The following is a 22,791-nucleotide window of genomic DNA, read 5'->3' as shown; positions in this document are numbered from 1 at the left end:
GGACTTCAAGAAGCTAATCTCAAACTTTGGCCATTCTATTTGATGATGCTAACACATGCCTCAGATTTATGGTTGAAGTGGTTAAAAAAAAGAAAAGAATTGCTGACATAATTCACATTATACATAGGGCTATCAATCAATTAACATATTTAATCGTGAATAATCACATGATTTTCCATAGTTAATCATGATTAATCGCAAATTAATCACGCATTTTCTATCTGTTCAAAATGTACCTTAAAGGGAGATTTGTCAAGTATTCAATACTCTTATCAACATGGGAGTGGGCAAACATGATTGTTTTATGGAAATGTATGTACTGTATATATTTATTATTGGAAATCAATTAACAACACAAAACAATGACAGATATTTATCCCCACAGGTACTGCATTTAGCATAAAAAATATGCTCAAATCATAACATGGCAAACTGCAGCCCAACAGGCAACAACAGCTGTCAGTGTGTCAGTGTGCTGACTTGACTATGACTTGCCCCAAACTGCATGTGATTATCATAAAGTGGGCATGTCTGTAAAGGAGAGACTCGTGGGAACTCATAGAACCAATTTTCAATCACATATCTTGAGGTCAGAGGTCAAGTGATCCCTTTGAAAATGGCCATACCAGTTTTTCCTCGCCGAAATTAAGCATTAGTTTGGAGCGCTTTTTGACATGGTTGTTGTCGTAAGTTGCATTAATACGTTAAAGAAATAAGTGGCGTTAAAATGAATTTGCGTTAACGCATTATTACTGCGTTACCTTTGACAGGCCTAAGTATGTATTTCAATAGAGTATTCACATCATACATCCCAGATTGGCAGGACAAAATCCAAAGGTGAACAGGGGATGTTCATGTGTAGATGCTGATGGCAGTATTGCATTGCTCATGTGTCCCTGACAGCTGCAGTATATTGATCAGTTCCTTACACTGGTGAGTGATTAGCTTTAATATTCCTGCAGGTTTGTTAGCTTGACTTGTATCATTTATTTTCACCCTGTTTGGCTGTAACAAATTTGTCAGTAAAGACAAACAGGAGGTGGGCTGCAGGTCCGCAGTTTTTCCTTCTATCCTGACTGAAATTGCCCAGCAGGTATGCAAGTCATCGTTGCATCAGTGTGTTATGAGCTCTGCTTGATGTGTTTTTGCTTTTATACTAGAGTCGCTGCTTGCAGGTATTTGGATGTTGTCTTATGGAGGCAAACCCTATATTCGAACCAGCTGTGCGCTACATCATGATGCATGCAAGAACCCATGTAAAGCAAGAAATAGGTTGCATCTTTGTCCATTATCAGACCACCAGAGACATTTTTCAAAGAAAGAGTTGTTTAACAACATACATGACAATAAAATTGCAGAACATATATTATTTGGAAATAGTAAGACATTTCATGGCCATCATTTTTCAAATGTTTAAGGCTGTAGAAATGTTTCTGGATTTTTGGAAAGCTATTGAGAGCATGCGTATGATACGTGTTCATCACTACAGACAGCATTTATGTATAAACAGCACAAGCATATTACCCTCTGAATTTAGTTTAAAGCTTTGAATAGCAAACCCAGGACTACAGATCACTGCAGAAAGCATAGAAGTAGCTTTTTTTATTATCAGATAAACTGATCACACTGATGTGAACTGTTGATTGCGGGTGCTTCAATTTAGAGCAAAGGTTAAATTACTTTTTGGCATTATGGAGAGAACAGCAGATGTACAAGAATGTGACAAAGTGCTCCAAGGACTAGAACACGTTGTATGTACTCTTTTGCTAAACAGTATTTAGCCTTTGCAAAGCAGTCTTCGTGGCATTGACCCAACCATTTAATCACCATTGACCTGCAGTAATGCGATTCTAGTTAGAACCGAGTCGTCCATGATTGGTTGAATAGTGATTTTACTGGTGAGTGAGACCTTCTGTAGCCCTTATTGTAGTATTTTGTGCAATTGCCATGGTGGAGTACAACTATAAAAAAGAAGATTTTTGAATTGCATCCACTGACTTCTGAAAATGTGAAAAATTGGACAAGGTGTTCCATTTACATACTTTACATCAATACTACTGCATTTTGTTCGGAGTCACAGCAGACACCGTTATCATTTGCTGTCTTTCACAAAAAATATAGGTTGTCAACTTTATCATCATTATTGAAAATTAGACATTTTCATTACAGCTTGATCAATCCAAAATGACTGGAAACAAAGAGAAGTGGAAAAACCTATGACAAGCCTGCTTCCCAGTCTGATCCCTCTCCTTCCACAGTGTTAAATTCCAGACACGTCGTACATGATAAAACTGCTGCACATGCGCACTAATGAGTCACACTGTGCCTTAGGTGTTGCAATTGCAAAATTGTGACTGACGTGATTTGCATAAGATGTCATGCAAATCAACAAAATGAATTCCCTGCGGTGAGAAAAGCATGACATCCGCCTCCCACCATCCCTTTGTTAGGCGGCGTTTATCAATTTCTATCATGAAATCCTTGGCTTTGTCTTAGTTCCTGTCATATTATTGTGTGTGCTAGAGCTCCGTCAAGTTCAACAAATTACTGCAATCATTTGAATAGAAATATCGCACATCAACTTCTGCTCATTAGCTTTTTGTATGCAGGACTAATTGCTAGAGATGACCTTGTGCTGACTGCTACAAGCATTATCCAAAGTAAACAACATTTAGCAGTATAAAGTTGCTACCATTTTTATTATATGACCTGTAGAGCAGTACATTTTCAAAATAAGACATCTTAAACTCAATGTATCTGATCTGCCAAAGTCTAATTTTGGAAATATTTCACTTGATCTTCATCTGCTGGCAACAAAATCAATCCTTTAGTAGTTGTACTAGTACAGTATGTCACATCATTTTTATACATTTGACCAATTAACTTGCACACCCCTGCTGTGATATCAATTAAGATTATTTGATTTAATCTGATTTTCTCCCTTTTAACTTAATGCTCTTCACATAAAATCTCTTCACTGTCAAAAAGGAGGTTAACATTTTGCAGTATGCTTTATAAACTGAGGCTGTACAAGGTATAATTAGGTACTTCATTTTTTTGAGGACATATTATTGGCTAAAATATTAGCACTCCATGAGAGTAATTATATTTTAGTGATTATGTTTTCATCCCTGAAGGTTTAAACGGCTCAACAGGCTGGCCTCCCAAAAAGATTTGCCGCATTCCTTTTGACTCAAGTGTGACGCCGAGCGAAGAAGGGCTAAAAATGACAACATCTTTTTAAAGCGTGCGCTGCATATTCAATGGAAAACATTTCATTTCATGCCGCTGCCGAAGTGCATCCTGTTAAGAACATTGATAGGCCCGGGGATGGAGGAATGTCAATAAGCAATACACACACAATGAGTGATACACAGGATGTAGCATATAAATTCACGGCCATCTAGTTGATTATTTCTCTAATCTGGGGTTACAGGACCTAATAATTCTGCCTCGCAGGTGAGCAGGTGCCATAAATCTCCACATCGTTTCACTTTTTCCCAGCATGAGATGATGAAAAACAAACTATCACTCTTCCTCCTGTTTTTAGCAGACTGTCGTTAAAGCTGGCGTTGATAAGTGGCAGTCTCTTTATTAACAACCTAGACTCAAAGGAACCATAAATCCTACGCTATGCATGTGTGTGTGGTTGTACAGTATGAATGCTTGCACGTGTCTGTGGGTGTGTATCTACATATGTACAATATGTGCGTGTAAATGCTGTTGAATAAGATGCGCAAACAAATAAAACTAAGCAGCCTTGAAGACATGTTTCTCACACACACACACAGTCAAACACTCCTCCTCCTCCTCATTTCGATATGTACTCTTTGCATAGATGTCGCACAGCGTGTTAACATAATACAAGCACATGCAATTCTGAATGAAGAGGCATTGAAGGAACGTGTGTGTATGCAAACACACATGCATGTTCGCCACAGTGTTCACGTGCTGGAGTCATTTCGCCAAGTATGTGTTGTGAGAGATTGATGGCCAAGGCCGTCACTGATGAAGAATCACTGTCGTGGCAAGTGTTCAGGCAGGAAGTGCGTATACGTCACCCGCTCTCACCCTGACCCGCAGCAGACATTGGCTCTTTACAAGCTTGACTCATTGACTAATGCCATACTCGCTCACACATATAGACCTTTTCATTGCCATTCTGTTGCTAGGGCAACAGTTTAATCTAAGTCATAGAAATATAATTAGGAGTAGAATGTTTACTGTTTTCCATGGTCATTTGACTGGTACAAAAGAAAATGGCAATTGTTGTTAGTTGTTATGTGGTAAAGTGTGGTCGCAGCGCGCCGGGAAGGCAGCGGACGCAGAGACGGACTCCAGAGATGGACTCCAGAGACGGATGGATGGCTAGTTAGTTAGGTAGCTTGTCCTTCTCCGGAGCGGTGGCGAGTGAGGCTGAGGGACCATTAGACCCAGCCAGAGACAGTTCAGAAAGGAGACGACACACTGAAAGACAGTTACCAGTATCTGTGTCATGTGGGATTCGCCACTGTCCCTTTAGGAGTCTAACAGCATGTCCTGTGTCTATTAACTCCAATGGGAGAAGTGAACATGAACGCAGGTTATGATTATAATTCTTTCGCCCCATAGTCACCAAAGTAAATATTGAACCCATTTTTTCACATTTTTTCACATCTTTCAAAAATCCGGACACTAAAATGGCATTTTTCAGACACAAATCAGGAGAAAATTAACTTTGTTTGAGACCTTTTCTCTGTCTCAGCAACACAGTCTCGCGTGATCTGGCAACTAACGTTCCCGAACAGCCTAGCTCACTAATATTCATAATGCTAAATATGACATGTTAGCTGTGTAAATATCTAATGTTAGCAAAAGAAAATATGAATGCATTATGCAAATATAATCCAATCTGCTTTCATCCACGATGTTCAACACACCATGACTGCGCCCACTTAGTAGACAGGAAGTGAATACCATTTCAAACCATTGGCGGAGCTTGAAATGTGCCATCTTTGTTATAGAGTATCTTTGACCTATAGCTAGCGAACTTACTTGCTGATTCCACCATGCTTTAATGCTACACTGGTTACAGAAATTAGCTAAACAAAGTTGTTCCTCATCTGGTGATAGCACTGTACTTTCCTACGCTATGACAAGAGTGCGTGGATGAAGCATTAAGTTGTTCAAATTTGACCCTACTAGTCATTGCTGCAAAACCTCAGTAAGTCCGCGACTTTCCGTAAGTCGTTTATATGGAAGTTAGCCCGGTCGCAATGGCAACGGTACACATAAAAATGGCCGCCGTTGATTTGAATGGGAATGTCTATTCTACTCTTATTCTATCTCTATGGTCCAAGTTTACTACTTGTCAGTTACTGCATTAACAAACATTGCAACAGATTATGTTGTCAAGTTTGAAAAAGTCTATAGTAGGAGACATGCACACCAAACGCTGGAGGAGACAGGACATTGAATTCACACGAGCTTTGATCCATTCACTACTGTAGGCCTACTATAATAATCAGGTAACTAGCATTAAGTGATAAAATAAAAAACATAGCTGCTCTAAAAGGGAGGAACAACCTCCCATCTCAATTTCCCAGAGCCCAAGGTAAATCTTCAAATTGCCAAAAAGTCCAAAATCAATTCAATTTGCATTATATAAAACACAGACAATCCTCACATTTCAGAAGCTGTAAACACATAATGTCTGGCATCTTCACTTGAATTTCTAAAACAATAATCTACATTTGTGTTCAACTTACTTTCTGACAATCGACGATCAACAATCTGAAGTCACATTTTGGTTTTGTTGCTGAAAGGTTCAATTGGCCTATCAGACAACCTTCCCAACCTTTGGCCGTATTCCTTTACAGTCATGCCTACACGGTCTGTTAGATAGGATATTTATGCAGCTCAAACAAAACTTTGAACTACAAGCAGAAGCAATATGAAAGCATGCATAATATCCCCCCAACCCCCTCTCATGCATATGCTGTACAAGCACTTGTGCTCTGGAGTGCTTGCCAAAAAAAGCAGAAACGTCTCTGAAAAAACGTTGTCTCTGAAAAATTACAGTTTTCCAGCCCGCTGCCATTTATTCCGTGCTTAAAAGTGTGTGTCTGACTGTGTGTTTGCGAGCACGGTGTTCATTTTATCTGTATTCCAATAAACCTTGATTTTGTTGACACTGAATCAGCTTGCTGGGACGGGCTGTACACTAGCCTAGATCCCCCTTTGTAAGCACAGTCTGAGCACACATATCTCTCTTCCCCCTCCACACACACACACAAAAACTCTTATTGTGACACTCTGACAGCACTGAGGGCTGACTGTAGTGTTAATGCCACTCCCAGCGCCATGCACTAGTGCTCCTTATTTAGGTCCTATCGAGCCCGCAGGCTGAAAATCTGTCCCTTTCACGCCTCCTCCTCCCTCTCTCACTTCCCCGCCCCTGCCAGACTGCCAGGCCTTAAGTCCCTCCGTTCCATCACTCCATCAACTGAGAGGAAGGCATGTGGAGAGAGATGCCTTCACACACCCCAACAGCTTTCCCCTCTGCTGAAATGTACTCACTGTTTCCCAGTTGGCACTTACAAGGTGAAATGTGACAAAAAAGTGGAAAAAAAGATTGCTTTTTACAAGGAAATGTGCGCTCTTGTACAGAGCGAAAGTGACTGAGCCGGTAGAGGTTCAGTGTCTCGCTTCGGGTCAAGTTGGCTGTTGGCTCCAGTCATGGGAAGTCTGTCTGACTACTTTGCTACAACACCACAGGCTCTGTTTAACCCAGGACATCAGGGTTACTGGTGTCTAGGAAGGAGTTCCATAACAATCATTTTTACTGCAGATAAATGGCCAGATAATCATTTTACTGCGTTACTATTAACTACCGCTAACACCGTTTTGACAACAGAAAGGGAGAAATTGCAAGAAGGGGATTTGAAAAGTTAACTTTACTATATCTTTTTAAAAAGATGCCACAATTCCCAAAACGCGTGTTCAAATCAACTTGCAGAAACTCTATTCAGTTAATCCATCACAGTAACAATTTAATTTTCTAAGGTCGCACTATTGTCGTGTGGTACAGTTTGATCTCTTTGAAAACAGTCCATTCAACTGACGCGTCCAAGGATACTCCTTCATCACAGAGTTGAGGGTCAGATGCTGCAAACCATCACATTCATAAGCTACACTGTTATTCCCCTGTGGCTAAACATTAAGCTGCCACCGAGAGGTAGGGTGCACAGCCTTGCAGAGACAAAGCATAGCGCGGGAATAATATGCCATCAAAACGTACGCAAGAAACGCCATTCACTGTTTCTAGGCAACAACAACAGTTGCAGCTGTCGTCTCATTGGTTGCGCTTTGAAAGGTCAGCGACCACCAAGGTTAAAGTTGAAATCATTTGAACTTTGAGTGCAGCACTTGGTGCCACGCCAAAGGGTAGCGCTTATGGCTAGTCGGGCGGAACCGCTCTCCCCATAGGAAAACAATGGCACAGCCAGCGCAGAGAGATCATGTGTGGGCGGCTTCAAGCAATTCCATGGCTATTGTGGAAAGAATAATGTGAATCTCAGGGTCTCTTATTTTGCCAAGGTTGTGGTTGACTCTCAAAAAGAGCATTCAACATGAAACGTCTGTTTGTTGTATTAACACTTGACAGTTGTGTATGGAGTCATGGGAAATTGATTTTCATACTCTATTGAAAGAATATGGTCAGCAGCTCTTCACGCTAGTGGTCACTACAGTGGACAGCTATTCCAAAGCTGTTTTCTAGTGTATACATGGGTTTTGATTGCCTAGTTGCCCATCAGCCACAAAAGTGGTCCCTAGTGCATCGTACCATACACTGCCACCAACTGGCCAGCTGTTGTAAGTGCAACAGAAATTTCTAAAAACAAAGATGGCCAATCGTTCTACAGTAGGAAACCCTTGCAGATAAATACAAGTTGGTAACATCAAGTGACATCTAAGGATATACAATTGCTAAAATTTCCAAGTTCTGATTTTATGTTAGTACAAAAATATGATTAATCATCTTTCCACTAAATTGGACATCATGCATAGCTGGCTGTATTCCAACTACGATTAATACTATTGGTGCGACCTTTATTACTTTATCTGCAGTAACGTTTTGGCTGTACATTCATTGATTTATGTTATTAGAATGTAATTGCAGTTTTTGTATCAAAAACAATATTTTGACAATAGGACTGAAAGAGGAATGAAATAATAAGTAAAAAATAATCCTGATTGAGGTTGTCATAATTTATGCATGTAAGGATTTTACAGGAATAGTTTGACATTTTGGGAAATGGCCTCATTCGCTTTCTTTCCAAGAGAGTGGGGAGGTCAATATCAATCTCATGTTCTTGAGTTATGTAAGTACAGAGCTGAGTCAGGATGTTTGTAGCCTACAGTAGTTTAGTGTAAAGACTGGAAGCAGGGGGGAAACAGTTAGCCTGGCTCTGTCCAAAGTTAGAAAATTGGCCGGCCAACACTTCTCAAACTCAAATGAGCACTTTGCAATCTTGTTGATTAAATCCGTACACAAACGGAAATGCCAAAAACAAAATTATGTGTTGTAACTATTTCTAGATGAACAAGAGCCAGACACAATGTGCACCTTCACTGACTTTTTTGTTGTCACAGCCAGGTTGCCAGGCTTGTCACGTCGGAATGATCCAGATACGTTGATTAGGTTTAATTTTACATCCAGACTCAAGAGTGTGTCAGGAAGCTGTCAAAGTGTGGCCATCAGAAACATTTTCTTATAATTGCAAAACAGAAAAATAGATTAATATGATAATGTTGTTGCAGTAAAATAATTTCATATGAAATTGCAAATAAATGGAGGAGCTAATTTGTTACATAGATGTTTGAGCTACTGAAGTCAACAAATACTATTTCACCTTGAGTTTAGCTTCACTGCAGTTCAAGCTGTGGGAATAACTGATAAGCTTTCACAACACTGAGGGAGCAATATGGACTTAACCATTTAATCACGCCACCATCTCTTGGAAATGCCACGCTTAATTAACAGCGATCAATTACCAAACGGCAGCTCACAATGTGTGACGTATATAACACACTGCATATACGTTTTCTGTTTCTCCATTTCAAACAATTGAAACTTCCATCAAATGTTCTCCCTGCTTCCCAGGTGTCAGTCGGGATCGGCAGTTTAATGAAGTGCTGCAGCAACAGACTGACTCATATGTGCATTTCCTAAGGAGTGACTGTGACTCATAAAGCAACCGCTGCAGGCGCACACACTCACAAACACACACACACACCAGGTTCATATATAGTCTGGAGCTCAAGCACATATATAGCTGAACTGATTTGCAAGCCGGCATTCTCCCGATAACGACAATTTGCTGCGACAGCAGGGAATAAATGAACGGATAAATAAACAAATCTAAAGAAAAAGTGACTTGCTTTGAAAAGAGAAATCAAAGGTGATCATTTGAACGTGAAGAGAGGCAAAGCATTAATTTTCGATGACTGCTGGAGATTAAACGAAATATTCCAAAGCTCTACAACCTATAGCGTGGTATACATGAAAGGCTGATCCAATTCAGCAAACACAGCGTGCGGGACACAGAATGGAGAACAGGCAGAAGAGATAAAACATAAAAAAAAAAATAGGTGAGGAGGAAATGAGGGGAGGTGGAGAGAAATTGGAGGAAGAGAGGAGCAAAGAGAGATGGAAAGAAAATTACTTTTGACACAAGTGGGAGATGAGAGCAAAGGGAGGGCTGAATTATCAGGCGTGCATCTTTGTGTGTGTGAAAATGTGCTGTGTGTGTGTAGGTGGGATGTGAATGTAAATATACATGCATGTCATGACAGACCGCTGAGAGCTGCTTCCAGCCTATTCCCAGCCTTTCCAAACTCACTCATAGATTAAAATGCCTCCTTTGAAGAGAGAGGAACGCTGGTCAAAGACAACACAAGCACATCTAAAGGAGATCTGTGTTTCCTACAAAACTCCTAAACAATCCTTCTGTTTCTCTCGTTTTTTTTTGTATTTTTCTCACCCATCCTCTCCTTTCCCTTCTTTTTTTTTCAAATTCATTTTCTTCCCCCTCGCTTATTTTCAAAGCGCTTAGGCAGAGAGAGAGTGGAACGCTTTTCCCCCACCCGTCCCGCTGGAGCATCAATATACAACAGAGCCCAGAGGTCCAAACAGGAGAAAGACTGAGGAGAGCAGCGCAACACAAATCCATAATGGATTTTCTTCTCGCTTTCATTCGCTTTCTGCGGAGGGATGCAGTGGAGGCACCACTGGCACAGAATGAGAGATGCAGGGAGGGGAGAGGTGAGAGTGTGAGAGAGAGAGAGAACGGTGTCGACGGGGGAGGCTCAAAACAGTCTCAATAACAAAAGCCCTTTCTCTCATCTGACTCTAAAAGGCTCACATAACATATAATTTAAACTATTTGCAAAGGCCAAGCTCATACCAGAAGGTGACAGGAATTAAAAGCAGCTTCGGCGTAGCTCGAACTGATCAGATGCAGAAATTGTCACTAATTAAGTTCGCCTGCCAAGAGGTCTGACAGATATTAGGCTGCAAGCAATAATATCCCCAAATACATAAATGCATCAGTGAATAGCAGCTCTGTGGCTGTATCTTATATTAGCAGCTATTGCAAATAGCAGTCTGGCTCTTTAGATGGTAATTCAGCCCAAGAATATTTATGTGAAAATGGATGTGGAAACCTAGCGAGGATATTTCAGTTTGCGATGTTAGCACACGGCAGCCCTCTCTGAGGCCGGCGAAATTGACGGTCGAGGACGAGACTGTTGATTCACAGTTGTTTGTTTGAGCCTTCACACCCAAGTGAGCCTCATTTCAATTTTGCTAGTATAGCTCTGAAGCACAAAATGTACCCAGAATCACAGTAAATAACCTTGGATGCTGAAATAGTGTCCACAGAGTAGGTCTCGTATTAGTCACCAAAGGATCTGCTTCAACACAACTGATTACAGTTTTTTTATCTCTTTTCTGGTCTCCGGTCTACAAACTTCATCAACACGTTGAAGTCCAAATAACATTTTGAGTTTAATACGACTTGGGTCTTAATTTAATGGTTTTGCCGATCTGTTTTATTGGATACAATAACATTGTACTCGCTACCGTAATCAATGAGATCTGGGGAAAAAGACGGTGACATCACCACCACAAAAGAGATGAGTGCAAGAGGTGAGTGGTCGGACCAACAGGCAGGTTGCAAACAAGCGTTAGGTCTCACTTAATATGGAGATAAAAACTAAATGTTGTCACTAATAAGCCTAAATTGTTTGCACACTCAACTACGCTGAGTATAGCTCAAAGTTGAATCAGGAAGTTTGTCTGTAAAGTGTGACGGATGTTTGCAACAGACGGTTTGAAAAACAATGTTTTCTCTCTCTCTCTTCCATAAAAGTTTGGCTAACCTGGGGGGTTGTTTGAAACCTGTCTGATTATCTGAATGCTCATGTTTCTTGGCCTATCTGCCTTTTTCTGGCGAGATCACAGTGTTCCCAGTTGTCAGCCCTTTACCCCTCACTGTTCTGCCTCAGGGACACAAGCACTATGTAGAACTTTAGTACTACAAAATGTTATATGCATGTAGATAAAGTAATCCAGCAGAAGAGAATAAAACTGATGACTTATTAATATCGTGTTTCTCTAGCTTCAAAGCAGTCTGACAGACCAACTATATAATAAATACTTTATGTGCTTTATCGGAAGTGTCTAAAGATCGAAAATTTGGGGGGGTTATCATATTGGGTAAAGTCATGGACTGTAAATAAGAAGTGGACGTAGTCACCGTGACGTCACCCATTGGTTTGTGAACTACCGTTTTGAAGCCTCGAGAGTTCAGAATTTGGGCGGTCGTCATCTTAGTTTTTTGTATCCAGAAGTGACATGAGAGAGTGGAGCTAAGTACAACAGAACGCTATAATGAGATATTTTTAGGTGACCAAAATGTTACAATTAACTTTCATGAACTGAAAACACACTGTGAAAAGGTTAAAGTTCTAAGACGACAACATGGACAACTCCCAGACCGGACAACACCGTCAATTACAAGGTAGCCACACCCTAAAGCATCCCCTGTTTAATGGTCTATTTGACTCTAAATGGGACCACGATTTACTAAATGAACATCATGCTGTATTGAAGAAGACTTGAAACTAACGATTGAAACCATAAACTCATGTTTACAATGTTTACTGAGGTAATAAATCAAGTGAGAATTAGGCTCATTTTCTCATAGACTTCTATACAATCTGACTTATTTTTGCAACCAGAGGAGTCGCCCCCTGCTGGTTGTTAGAAAGAATGCAAGTTTAAGGCACTTCTGAATTGGCTTCACTTTTCAGATCCTGAGGTTGCCCACTGGGTACAGTCTCATTATTACCAATAGGAATAATTTCCATATGATGAAATTACAACCAATATTGTAATAAACTGGAATTATCCTTTAAATGTTCCACAATCTTATCTCGGCCACTTTAACATGCTACGTCATTTAACTGCTATTCTAACAAATTAGATATATACTTACAACATAGCTGAAAAATTTGGTTTTCTGTGGGTTTCATAGCAAAACTATTAAAACCTTTGACATAATAAAAACCATCACATGCATGCACAAAAAAAATGTAGGCTGTCTTTACCGTGTCCGCAGGTTCCCCGGACTCGGCGGCCCATCATACACAGACAAGATGTCAAAGTCCTCCTCTAGGGCGAAGCCTTGAAACACCAGCTGTATCCGGTTGTGCTCCGCTGCCACAATCACCCATGTACAGTTGGCGTAGTTAGGATAACCGTAAGGGTAGCCGGGGCTCTCTATCGTCCCATTGGGACTGTGTAGTGTGTAACTGCAGTTGTTCTGAGCTGCGAAGAGAGAAAAAAGAAACAGGCAGTTATTAAAAGGGTGTAAGGCGTGTTAGAAGTGTTAGAAAGTATTAATAGAGTATGAAATCAAATAAAAGACACTCCTCCACATCCAAGAATGGAAAATATACAAAACCACTCACACACTTTAATGCACACCCACAGTTAAACAGCACCAAATGCTGCAACATCCATTATCACCTACAGCGTGCAGCCTGAGCCATTAGTACAGCGATGCTAAATGGCTCACCCTCTCCGAGCTTTCCCCACCTCTACCACCTCCATCATTGCACACTTGTTCACTCACCAGCCCTTTCATCACATTAGTAAAAGGTTCCCACGTTAATATACAACATAGTTAGAGAGAGGAAGATGAGAGGACAGGAGAGGAAACACACACACACACACACAAAGGGATACACACTTAAGTACTACATTAATTCTACTCCTCTTGCTTTTTTTTTTTTTTGTCAGCAGCCACTCAAAACTGCCTTCAATCTTAAATTTTAATTGTGTGTGTTGCCATCCATCAGTGCTGAGCTTGGGGAGGATGCGTGGAGTGTGAGCTATGAGTGTGTGTGTTTTGAATCCCCGAGCTGAACGACTTGTCTTAGACTGATCTGAGCACAGCCGAGACTTTCAATCAATGTTAGGGATTTAGTTGTAATTAATCGCTAACGTGCACTTATATTTTGTGTAGCTAGTTGTCAGCGTCGATGTACTAATTAATGTCTGAATGTGTCGATATCACCCTGTAGATCATAACACACTCACGTAAAGAGGACCTATTAAAGGGGAACTACACCCATTTTCAAAATTTATACATATTATTCCTATGGTCTGGGACAGTCCAAAAATATTAGTAAACATGAATAACTCACTCCAAAATCCCAAACTTGAGTGCTAAAACTCAAATTTGTGATGTCATTAAGTATAATGTGTGGAGCTGCTCCATAGACAATGAATGGGAGAGATGGTACAGATGACACTGAGAGCACCCAGGGGAATGTTCTGAGTATATGGGTACATGTCTGTTTCACAACTGACAACACTACAATAGAATAAACTCATTTGTGTATAAAAAAGGAAACAAACATAGTGTGAGTCCATAAAATCAGTCTCCCATTCATTGGCTATGGTGCAGCTCCAGACTTTATAGCCAATGACATCACAAGTTTGAGACGTACTTCTCTGGTTTCTGGCTTTGAGAGACTCATGTTCGCAAATATTGACTGAACTTTCCTCAGCCATGGAAATAGAATATTGGAATTCTTAAATTACATGGTGTTCCCCTTTAAGATAATTTTGAGGTGCATACTTTTTATTCTGGGTTTCTGCTAAAACATGTTTGTATGCGTATTTTTTTCATACCGGCTGTGCAGCACTTCTTTTCTCCCTCTGAAATGCTCTGTTTGAGCTCCTGCTCCAAAGCCCCAAAAATGGTATTTGGGACAGCCATAGCAGGTATTATGCAAATGTGTCACTTGGTGACATCACCACGTTGCAGAAAAAGAAGGCAGGACTTCAAGCTAGTTTCTTTGGGGGAGAGTAACTCCGTTTGGAGTGGACTTTGGGCTTTGCAACTTTCTTTTGGATGCACGAAAAAGGATATAACACACTAAAGGAACGGATAAAACACACAAAAGTACAATAGGTCCTCTTTAATGGGCATCTCCTCCAATCCGAAAGGGTTCATGTTAAAGTTTATTTTTCTGTCTTCCAGACAACTGAATATGAGCAGTCACACACCATAAATAGCCTTATGTGTTGTACCGCAGGAATGCAACATGTTTTGAATTAATTTCCTATTGCAGAAGAAACCTAACATAAGTTATGTTCACACAAAAGGAAACTGCATAAATAAATATCCCTATAGAGGGACTAAATTAGAATGTCATGCCAGAATACATGCTATTTATACAAATGCTGTGTATTTTCCCTTTGTTTGCTCCAGCCACAAACCTGAATCAGAATGCAGCCTGATTAAAATGTAATTAGGAGAGTATAATTGGAGGACATCTGTTATCTGCATAACTCGCATTATTCAACAATACAAACAATGCTACACTTGCGGTAGAAACGATTTTTGTTTTGTTCATTTACATCCATACCTCATAACTGTGCAAATGTCTGGAATAAATCAATGCATCGAAATGAGCTATGCTACCTGAGGGCATTAAAACAGGGCATGAATCTTGAGTAAACACACTGCAGCTTCGAAACATGTAAAAGTGAAGGCTGCTTTGTTAAATCCCTCCAGGGGGAATGTGCATCCCTTATTGAATGCTTGTTGAAACGTACAGATTCTGCGCTACCTTGTATATGCGCTCTCTGATAGGTAGAGCAATCCCAAAGCTAAAAAAAACGGTCAAAAATATCCGCTCTGAAACGCGCCTCATGTCTGAAAAACCAGCAGGGATTTACAGGTATTAAGGCGCCACGCATGAAGACAAAAGGAAAGACAAAAATGGGGCAATTTCCTTACTCACAACCGACATAAATAAAACATTTGTTTTTAAGTAAGTACAGGCGGAAAAAGAGAACGAATCACAAAAAATTACGCACGGACAGGGATAATCCCCCGGTTAGCCAGACAAGCGAGTGCTGCATTTGTTTTCACAGCAACAATCGAGCCCGGTGTTTAAGATTTCAGGGGCTACATGCCACATCGGGGTGTTTATGAATTCTGAACTGCCGCTGGAAAAACACTAGCTGACACACACAAACAAACAAAGCCAATATTAACTTTTTGTTCCAGGCAGCACAGCACAACAGTATCACAATAGGTTTTTTTTTTTGTCAGGAGGTAAAGATCCAGACTATCTGGATGGCATCAGCAGCAGCGGGATGATAATAGCATCTCCAGTCACAGTATATCCATCATGCCACTGTTGACTCCCCGGGGGCCTGTCTCATCAAAAAACAGGCAGGGGCCTCTTTCAGCCATCACTTTTCAGCACTTCATATGCGCTTGACCTCTTCCAAAAGATGCTAATGTGTGTCTACTTGAACCCTGGCCACTTGAATACACTTTAGTTGTTGCACTGAGAGTTCGGCTCTTTGTTTGCTGTGTAGATCTACAAGTGTTACAATGAATTCTTAGGGAAAAAATGTGGGAAGACATGAATAAAATAGTGTAAAATGAGATTAACAGGAACTAAATATGACCTATATGCTGTATAAAGTGCTGAAAATAACTAGTGTGTACTCTCTTCCTTGTGTCTTCTTCTCTTAGTCCTCATCTTTAAGCGGTAACAAGAAGAGCAGAAAGGATCAGAATCCATCTGATTTTTCATTAACGCCTTTAAATGGACCCAGCAAGTGAGCATCCACCCTCCCAATTACCATCAGGTCGATACTAATATCCAGGTAAAGCCTCCACATCCACCTCTCCTACCTGATTTTCATATCTACAGCCCGGTCAATAATCTCCTCATCATCTCCTTGATTACGAGGCCTCTATCAGACAAATGCCAATCAATGGCTCATATGGCGGCCTGATGGCTGAGCTTGATAGGGGTCAGAGTGGACTGTGAGTAAGGATGTGTGGGCTTGGGTTGAATTACAAAACAGTACCAGGGAGGATAAGGCAACTAAATTGTTGTTAAGCTTCAGGGTCGACTGAAAATGCTAGAAGAAAGAGATGATTCTGCGACTCTGCAGACAAATCTCCCATGTTAGATTTCAACATGTTTAGAGTGTAACAGCCCTCCGTAGAATTAGCAGCTAAAAGGAAAACTATCACCAAAGGAGCAACTGAATAAAAGTGTTTCATATCATCAGAGTACATGTGTTATTATAGGGGACGGGAGACGCTATGTAAAACAGGGTGATCAACCAGGCAGGAAAGCATGTTTTATGACCGCAATTAAGCGGCAAAAATCATGACGGGGAATAAGTCTACTGAGTGTGCCAGAGCTCGAAACCAAAAGGCTATTTTGAAGTGTGAGTGTCTGTGCCAAGTGACCGACTCTTAAATCGATAATGACGCACACAATCTGGGATAAAAGACTAAGATAGTGCTTTTAGAGAGCTCGCCGTTTTTGGCTGCAGCCACAAAGATTTTTATCCATGCTGAAAAATAGACGGTCGGAATTGAATTGGACACAAAAACAGACGCATCAAAGTTCACTTCAGGAAGCACTTTTGCGGGCATTAAGGAGCGATTTACAACATCGTCAAGTTTGATTTTGGCATTACGCGGTAATAACGGGGACGTTTGCCAGAAATGTTCTGCTGCACTGTGTAGTGCGTTCGAGGTGAAAAGAGGCTACTCTCCCTGTTCTTTGAAAACCCAGAGCCTTTGATTAAGTAGATCCTTCACTCTGGGCTTCGGCTGAATTATTTAAGCCTCGCCTATGGGTGCATTATGAAATTAGCTGCTGGGAGCTGGTGACCCACTGTGAAGCCCCTCAGTGTAAATCTGCAGGGAAGAGCCCATCCCGCAGTTGACCCCGCTGACACACCATAAAGACCCCATAAAGAGACTGCTGGCCGTGCTGTTTCAGCCTGGGAGACCACCGGCGACGAAGAAGGTCAAATTGTTCAGGTGAACCATTATGAATATGGCGTAATGGCAAATACGCTACTTCAGCAATTAGGAAAATTGCTACCTTGTCTTAATGGTTGGTGTATTTTATCCCTTAGCATGTCTACGGGAACTATTTGCATTGGCTTGTACCGGAATGTTAACTATGCTTGATGTCTGTGGATGTTCAACAGATATGTTGTCCACTGCTTAGCCCACTGTGCCACTGGCAGCGTCCGCTTGGCTCCGACCGTCTCCGGTGTGCACGCCGCCAAATGGGTGTACAGAGAGAGGTACGACCTTGCTGGGGCAGCACTCCAGGTTCTCCCTGTGTGTGTGTGTGTGTGTGTGTGTGTGTGTGTGTGTGTGTGTGTTGGAGCTATTGTTTGCTCTGCCAGGGCAGTTGTTTAGTAGCGGGCACACAGAGCTGCTGCAGCGCACTGTGACACTTTGATGAATCGATGGCCACTGTGCTGTACTCCGGCAGGACAGCAACCTCTCAGAGCGGAGGAAGGAGACAAGACCAGAGGAGAAGCGAGAGAATGAGGGCGGCTGGGGCCAGACAGACACAAAGTAGACTGACTGAATGTATGGACATGTGAGAAAATAGATTTGGAAGACGTGACGTGAGGGATAATAAGAGGCAAAAGGTGAGGTGAGGGACAAACTAGGAGGAATAAAGGCAAAGAGATGGGAGGAATGAATATTGTCAGAAGGTCAACGAGAGGAAGAGCAACAACAACCGACGGGAGAGATACAGTATATGTAGGGGGGAGTGATTTTTTTTACCTATTTTCTGCATCTCGTTGCCCTTCTGTGCTGAGGTCACAGACAGCCAGTGTGACATTCACAGTGAGATATAGAGCTTAATCTGCACTGTTAGCGAATCCTAGAGGTCTATTTGGAGGGATGCTTCAGCAGTGTGTTGGTTGTTTATGTGAGTGTGAAGTGAAAAAACACACGTGTTTGCGTACGGAGGTATCGATTTGTCTGCACACGTATGAGTGTAATCCTATAACATACTATGGAAAGGATAACATATAATTAGAAACCACATATAGCCAAGACACACAGCCAATAATAGATGGAGAAAATGGAATGAACACTGTAATAAAATGAACCAAAATACATTCTTAAATGCTTTGTTATTTTTTTTTTTTCCATAGGACGACCCATGTACCGATCATGTTTTGTTTTTTTCTCCTTCTCTCCTATTTGGCCCGTAGGGAAGTACGTTTTTATTATTAAGCGGAATAAGGGGAACTATTATGACGACCCACTCTATAGCCCCTCCTTCTAGCACTGTCTTGCAATCAGCTCCCATCTACCTATTAATTTGTTAGTACTTATATTATTATAATAATATGCATTTCCTTTTTTATGATTATTATTATTTTAACAAATTTGAATACATTTTCCACTCAATACCATTATTATTATTATTATTATTATTATTATTATTATTATTATTATTATTATTATTATTATTATTATTATTATTATTATGTCTGTTTTATTTTATTTTACTTTTTCACATTTATTTATTTATTTATTTATTCATTCAATCCTTTTCTGTCAGTTCATGTATGAGTTTAATCCCTATAACCTGGGTGGGTATACTGTCACATTATCTGCATGAGAATACTACTACTACTATTACTACTACTTCTACTACTACTAATAATAATAATAATAATAATAATAATTTGTCTGTTTGTTTTATTTTACATTATTTATTTATTTATTCCTTTCTTTTCTGTCAGATCATGTATTAGTGTAATCCATATACCCCTGGTGGAGTATAGTGTCACATTATCTGCTTGAAACTCCTCTGCTGAGATGCAATTACACAGTGACTTTCAAATGGGAGGGAATTTCATCTTGGCGAACATAATCCCAACATCATATTCACATAATACCATAATCACACACAAACAATACTTGCAATACAAAACTGCAAATCTTTTTTTTGCGTGTGTGTGTGTGTGTTTCTTTATCCCTCCCCGCCTCTGTCTGGTCTCCTCATCTCAGTTCAGTTCACAGTTTGTCTTTCAAAAGACAAAGATGCAGAGACCATCCTGTTCTTGCAGTCAGTAATAGAAAGGCCTTACGTCTTGTGTTGTGCATAATGGATACAACTGAAGAAAAATTAATTATTTGATATTTGAGAAAGGCCTCTCCAGGATTCCAACATTTCCTAACCAGTGGTGGACCGTAAATAAGCACATTTACTCAAGTACTGTACGTGAGTCTTTTCTTTTCATGCCAGTTTCTACTTAAATATTGTACATTTTACTCCGACAGCTAATTTACTAGTTACTTTTCAGATTAAGATTTTTGCACACAAAACACATAGAGCTTATAAAGTATGATGTTTTGTTTTAAATTAAATTATAAACACTTTATACAAGTACAGTTGAGACGATTAGTCAACTGACCCAGCTCCACAAATGTTAAGATTTGCTGCTATTCTTTTTAATTATTTGAATAATGTACAACAGTAAAATCATGCATTTACTTAAAGCATGAGTAATAATAATCTAATGATATAATATATAATAATATAACAGCCACAGGGGACATTTTTCCTGATTATACTTACATACTTTTACTTCAGTAACATTTTCTATGTAGGACTTTTACATTTAACAGAGTATTTTCACAGTGTGGTATTAGTACTTTTACTTAAGTAAATGATCTGAATACTTCCTCCACTACTGTTCCTATAGCATAACACAGCGAGTCTATGACATTGTCAATAGGCTGCAGCTTGGAAACACTAAAGAAATATATTGAAATGATAAATCAATGCAACAGGAAACTACTGTGCAATTGTTCCAACATATTACAGTATATCTAAGGAAACCTCGGTCACTGGAACCACACGCTCTCCCATTAAATTGAACCATAAACTACCTATTCCGAGTCTCCCCCCATCACACAGCTGAAATACAGAGTTCAGCTCTTTCCTTATCCTCAAGAGAAACCATAAAGCCTCCATACAGGCGGCCCATCAGGGGCTGTAGCCATAGAAAATGAGCATCCCATCGGAGTAAACACTGAATAATTTCCAACCAAATAAGTGCGTCCCTTCGGGTTTATCGAGTAACAAAGCTATCAACTATCACATATAACGTACCCCATGAGTAAACTTCAAACAACCAAATGTTGTGTGTGTGTGTGTGTACCAGTAACTGCCTCCCTGGTGGGAAGATAAACCCTTCCGCCCCATAGATCCTCTCAGCACCACTATTCGTCTCCTGACGTGTCAGCGCATATGCGCGCCTTGACCGCATCATATCTGAATTAACCTCTAGATGGCCGCCATTAAAATGGAAATGGATGAGCTCAGCGATCCCGCTCGCCTCCATACATTAGGCTAATGTCTGGGCCAGGACGACACCGTCTGCCATTACAGACAAGGCAAATGCAGTGGAAGGCACTTGTGATAGGCTTGCTCCCACTTAGCCCACTGGGCTGAATGGTAAATGCCGTTTCCTTGAAAAAAAGGGGGAAAAAAACAGAGTGTGCATTTCCATAAAGTTGGGAATGGCCTCCTGCTGCATACATGTGTGAATGATCTGTGTAAACACATACAGAGCGAGGACACTCAAGCAAAACACATACATGAATGCGCCACATCTCAGGGTCTGCCATTTCTTTCAAGGGTGTGTTGACTCTTATGGAAACACATAGTTAACACATGCCCTCACACTCAACAACACATTGTCACAGCAAAGCAACATCACTGGAGGGTGAAATGTGCGGGGAGGGAAAAATAAACAACACCCACGTAATAAACATGTAGCCAAAGATGGAAAACATCGAAGAAAGCAGCTGCACAATGACACGTACGGTAGAAGAAGGCGCGTATGCAGAAATGCACACTTGCGTGAGTGCATGTACCCGTTCCTGACTGTTGTCGGAGCAGGAAAAAGAGGCACAATGGAGCATGTGTTCTCTCAGACATGCAGGGAGGAAGAGAAGGGGGGTGAAACCAGGCAGTTCCTTCCAGCTGGGTCATATTTAACCAGCAGTATTATCACTCCAGCCAAAAACGACCTGCAACCCACCCAAAAAGAGCCACCCACACACTTCCACACAAACTAACACAAGCAGTCACCCACTTCAAACACACTGATTTGAAAGAAAATGCTATTGTTTGTGTGCTTTTCTTCATCAAGTCATTTTCCTCAATACCTCCTCTCTTCCTATCAATACATTCAAATAGCCCGTGGTACGTTGGCGTTGGTGTTGCTGTGAACAACACACCTCTTCAGCAGCCCACGCACCAAAGCCTTCAAGGTGATCGATAAAAAGGCAGCCCATTCAGAGTCAAAGGCATGTTACGGTTTGATGTTCTTCCCTTTCAGACAGAGCCCCTGTCTTTATGGGGGAGTTTATTCAGCACTGATACAAATGGACCTCCCACGCAAAACCACAGTGAAAGCTAGATGCCGGGAGAAACGTATACGTGTGTTTGTTTCATGTCTGTGTGTATGAGCACGCATTTGGATTTGTGATAGCACTTGAACGCAGACCTGCTTCCTAGTACTCAGCCATGCCCCTTTCCTCTCTCTCTCTCTGCCCTGGAAACACTCTCCCAATCAGCCACATGCTCAGTTAGTCACGTTAGACTGTGTTAGGGAGACAAGCTACTAAGAGGTATGTTTGGAGTGATTTTTAAGCTATTTGTTTTTTTTCTGCTGAGAAGCCACATTGAATAGGTGGATGTGTCACATGGCTGATTAATTGCCACTGCTTTCTATGTTCTTAAAATAACCTTCTTCGTCTGTGTTATGAACAGGTTGCATGTCTCTAGGTTTTAATTTTGTCATTTTTATTCATAGCTTATTGGTCAAATGACTTTTTATCCTTTTTTTATTATAGGGTGTTGCTGGTAGATCTCAAGGAGTGCCTGCTGAATGAGTGTGGCCTTCTACCTACGGCACGGTGGTGGTAATTGCACATTCACCTTGGTGGCTGTGCACAATTGTAAGCAGGCTATGCTGGCCCAATGCCACGAGATCCATCCATGTCCTAGATATATACTGTATATATATATATATATATATTTGTGTGTAAGTGTAAACCAGTTCAAAGAACGCCATTCACTGCTGTCACTGAAGCTGTATGTTGTTTCCATGACAACAAGAAAACAGGAGAACACGTACGAAGACCAGTCCTTTTCCTCTATTATTCATTATTGCTTGAGTCCGCCTTAACACTTAATCTCACGCATACCCCCCCACCCACCTACACACACACACACACACACACACATACCACAAACACACACACACACACACACACTCATACACACATGCATGCCTCGAATTCTCTCTTCCATTATCCCTAGTACTTATGGGATAAAGCACAATTGTGTGTG

General features: G+C 40.8%; 1 protein-coding gene and 1 long non-coding RNA gene across 2 annotated transcripts in view; one reads left to right on the top strand and one right to left on the bottom strand.

The window, feature by feature from the left end:
• The window catches only part of csmd2 (CUB and Sushi multiple domains 2), a 286,853-nt gene that overhangs the window by 251,637 nt on the left and 12,425 nt on the right, over window positions 1-22,791 (bottom strand). Inside the window, exon 2 of the mRNA XM_037794153.1 lies at window positions 12,655-12,874. Within this exon, the coding sequence (XP_037650081.1) occupies window positions 12,655-12,874 (220 nt within the window). The remainder of the gene's footprint in view (window positions 1-12,654; window positions 12,875-22,791) is intronic.
• Window positions 529-22,079, top strand: LOC119502883. The gene is made up of 3 exons (XR_005210194.1): window positions 529-677; window positions 16,484-16,490; window positions 22,053-22,079. It is a non-coding gene; the product is annotated as an uncharacterized LOC119502883 (long non-coding RNA).

The sequence above is a fragment of the Sebastes umbrosus genome, chromosome 15, assembly GCF_015220745.1.
Source record: "Sebastes umbrosus isolate fSebUmb1 chromosome 15, fSebUmb1.pri, whole genome shotgun sequence".
In the NCBI taxonomy this organism is placed as follows: domain Eukaryota; kingdom Metazoa; phylum Chordata; class Actinopteri; order Perciformes; family Sebastidae; genus Sebastes; species Sebastes umbrosus.
This window is presented reverse-complemented; position numbering and strand designations above follow the sequence as displayed.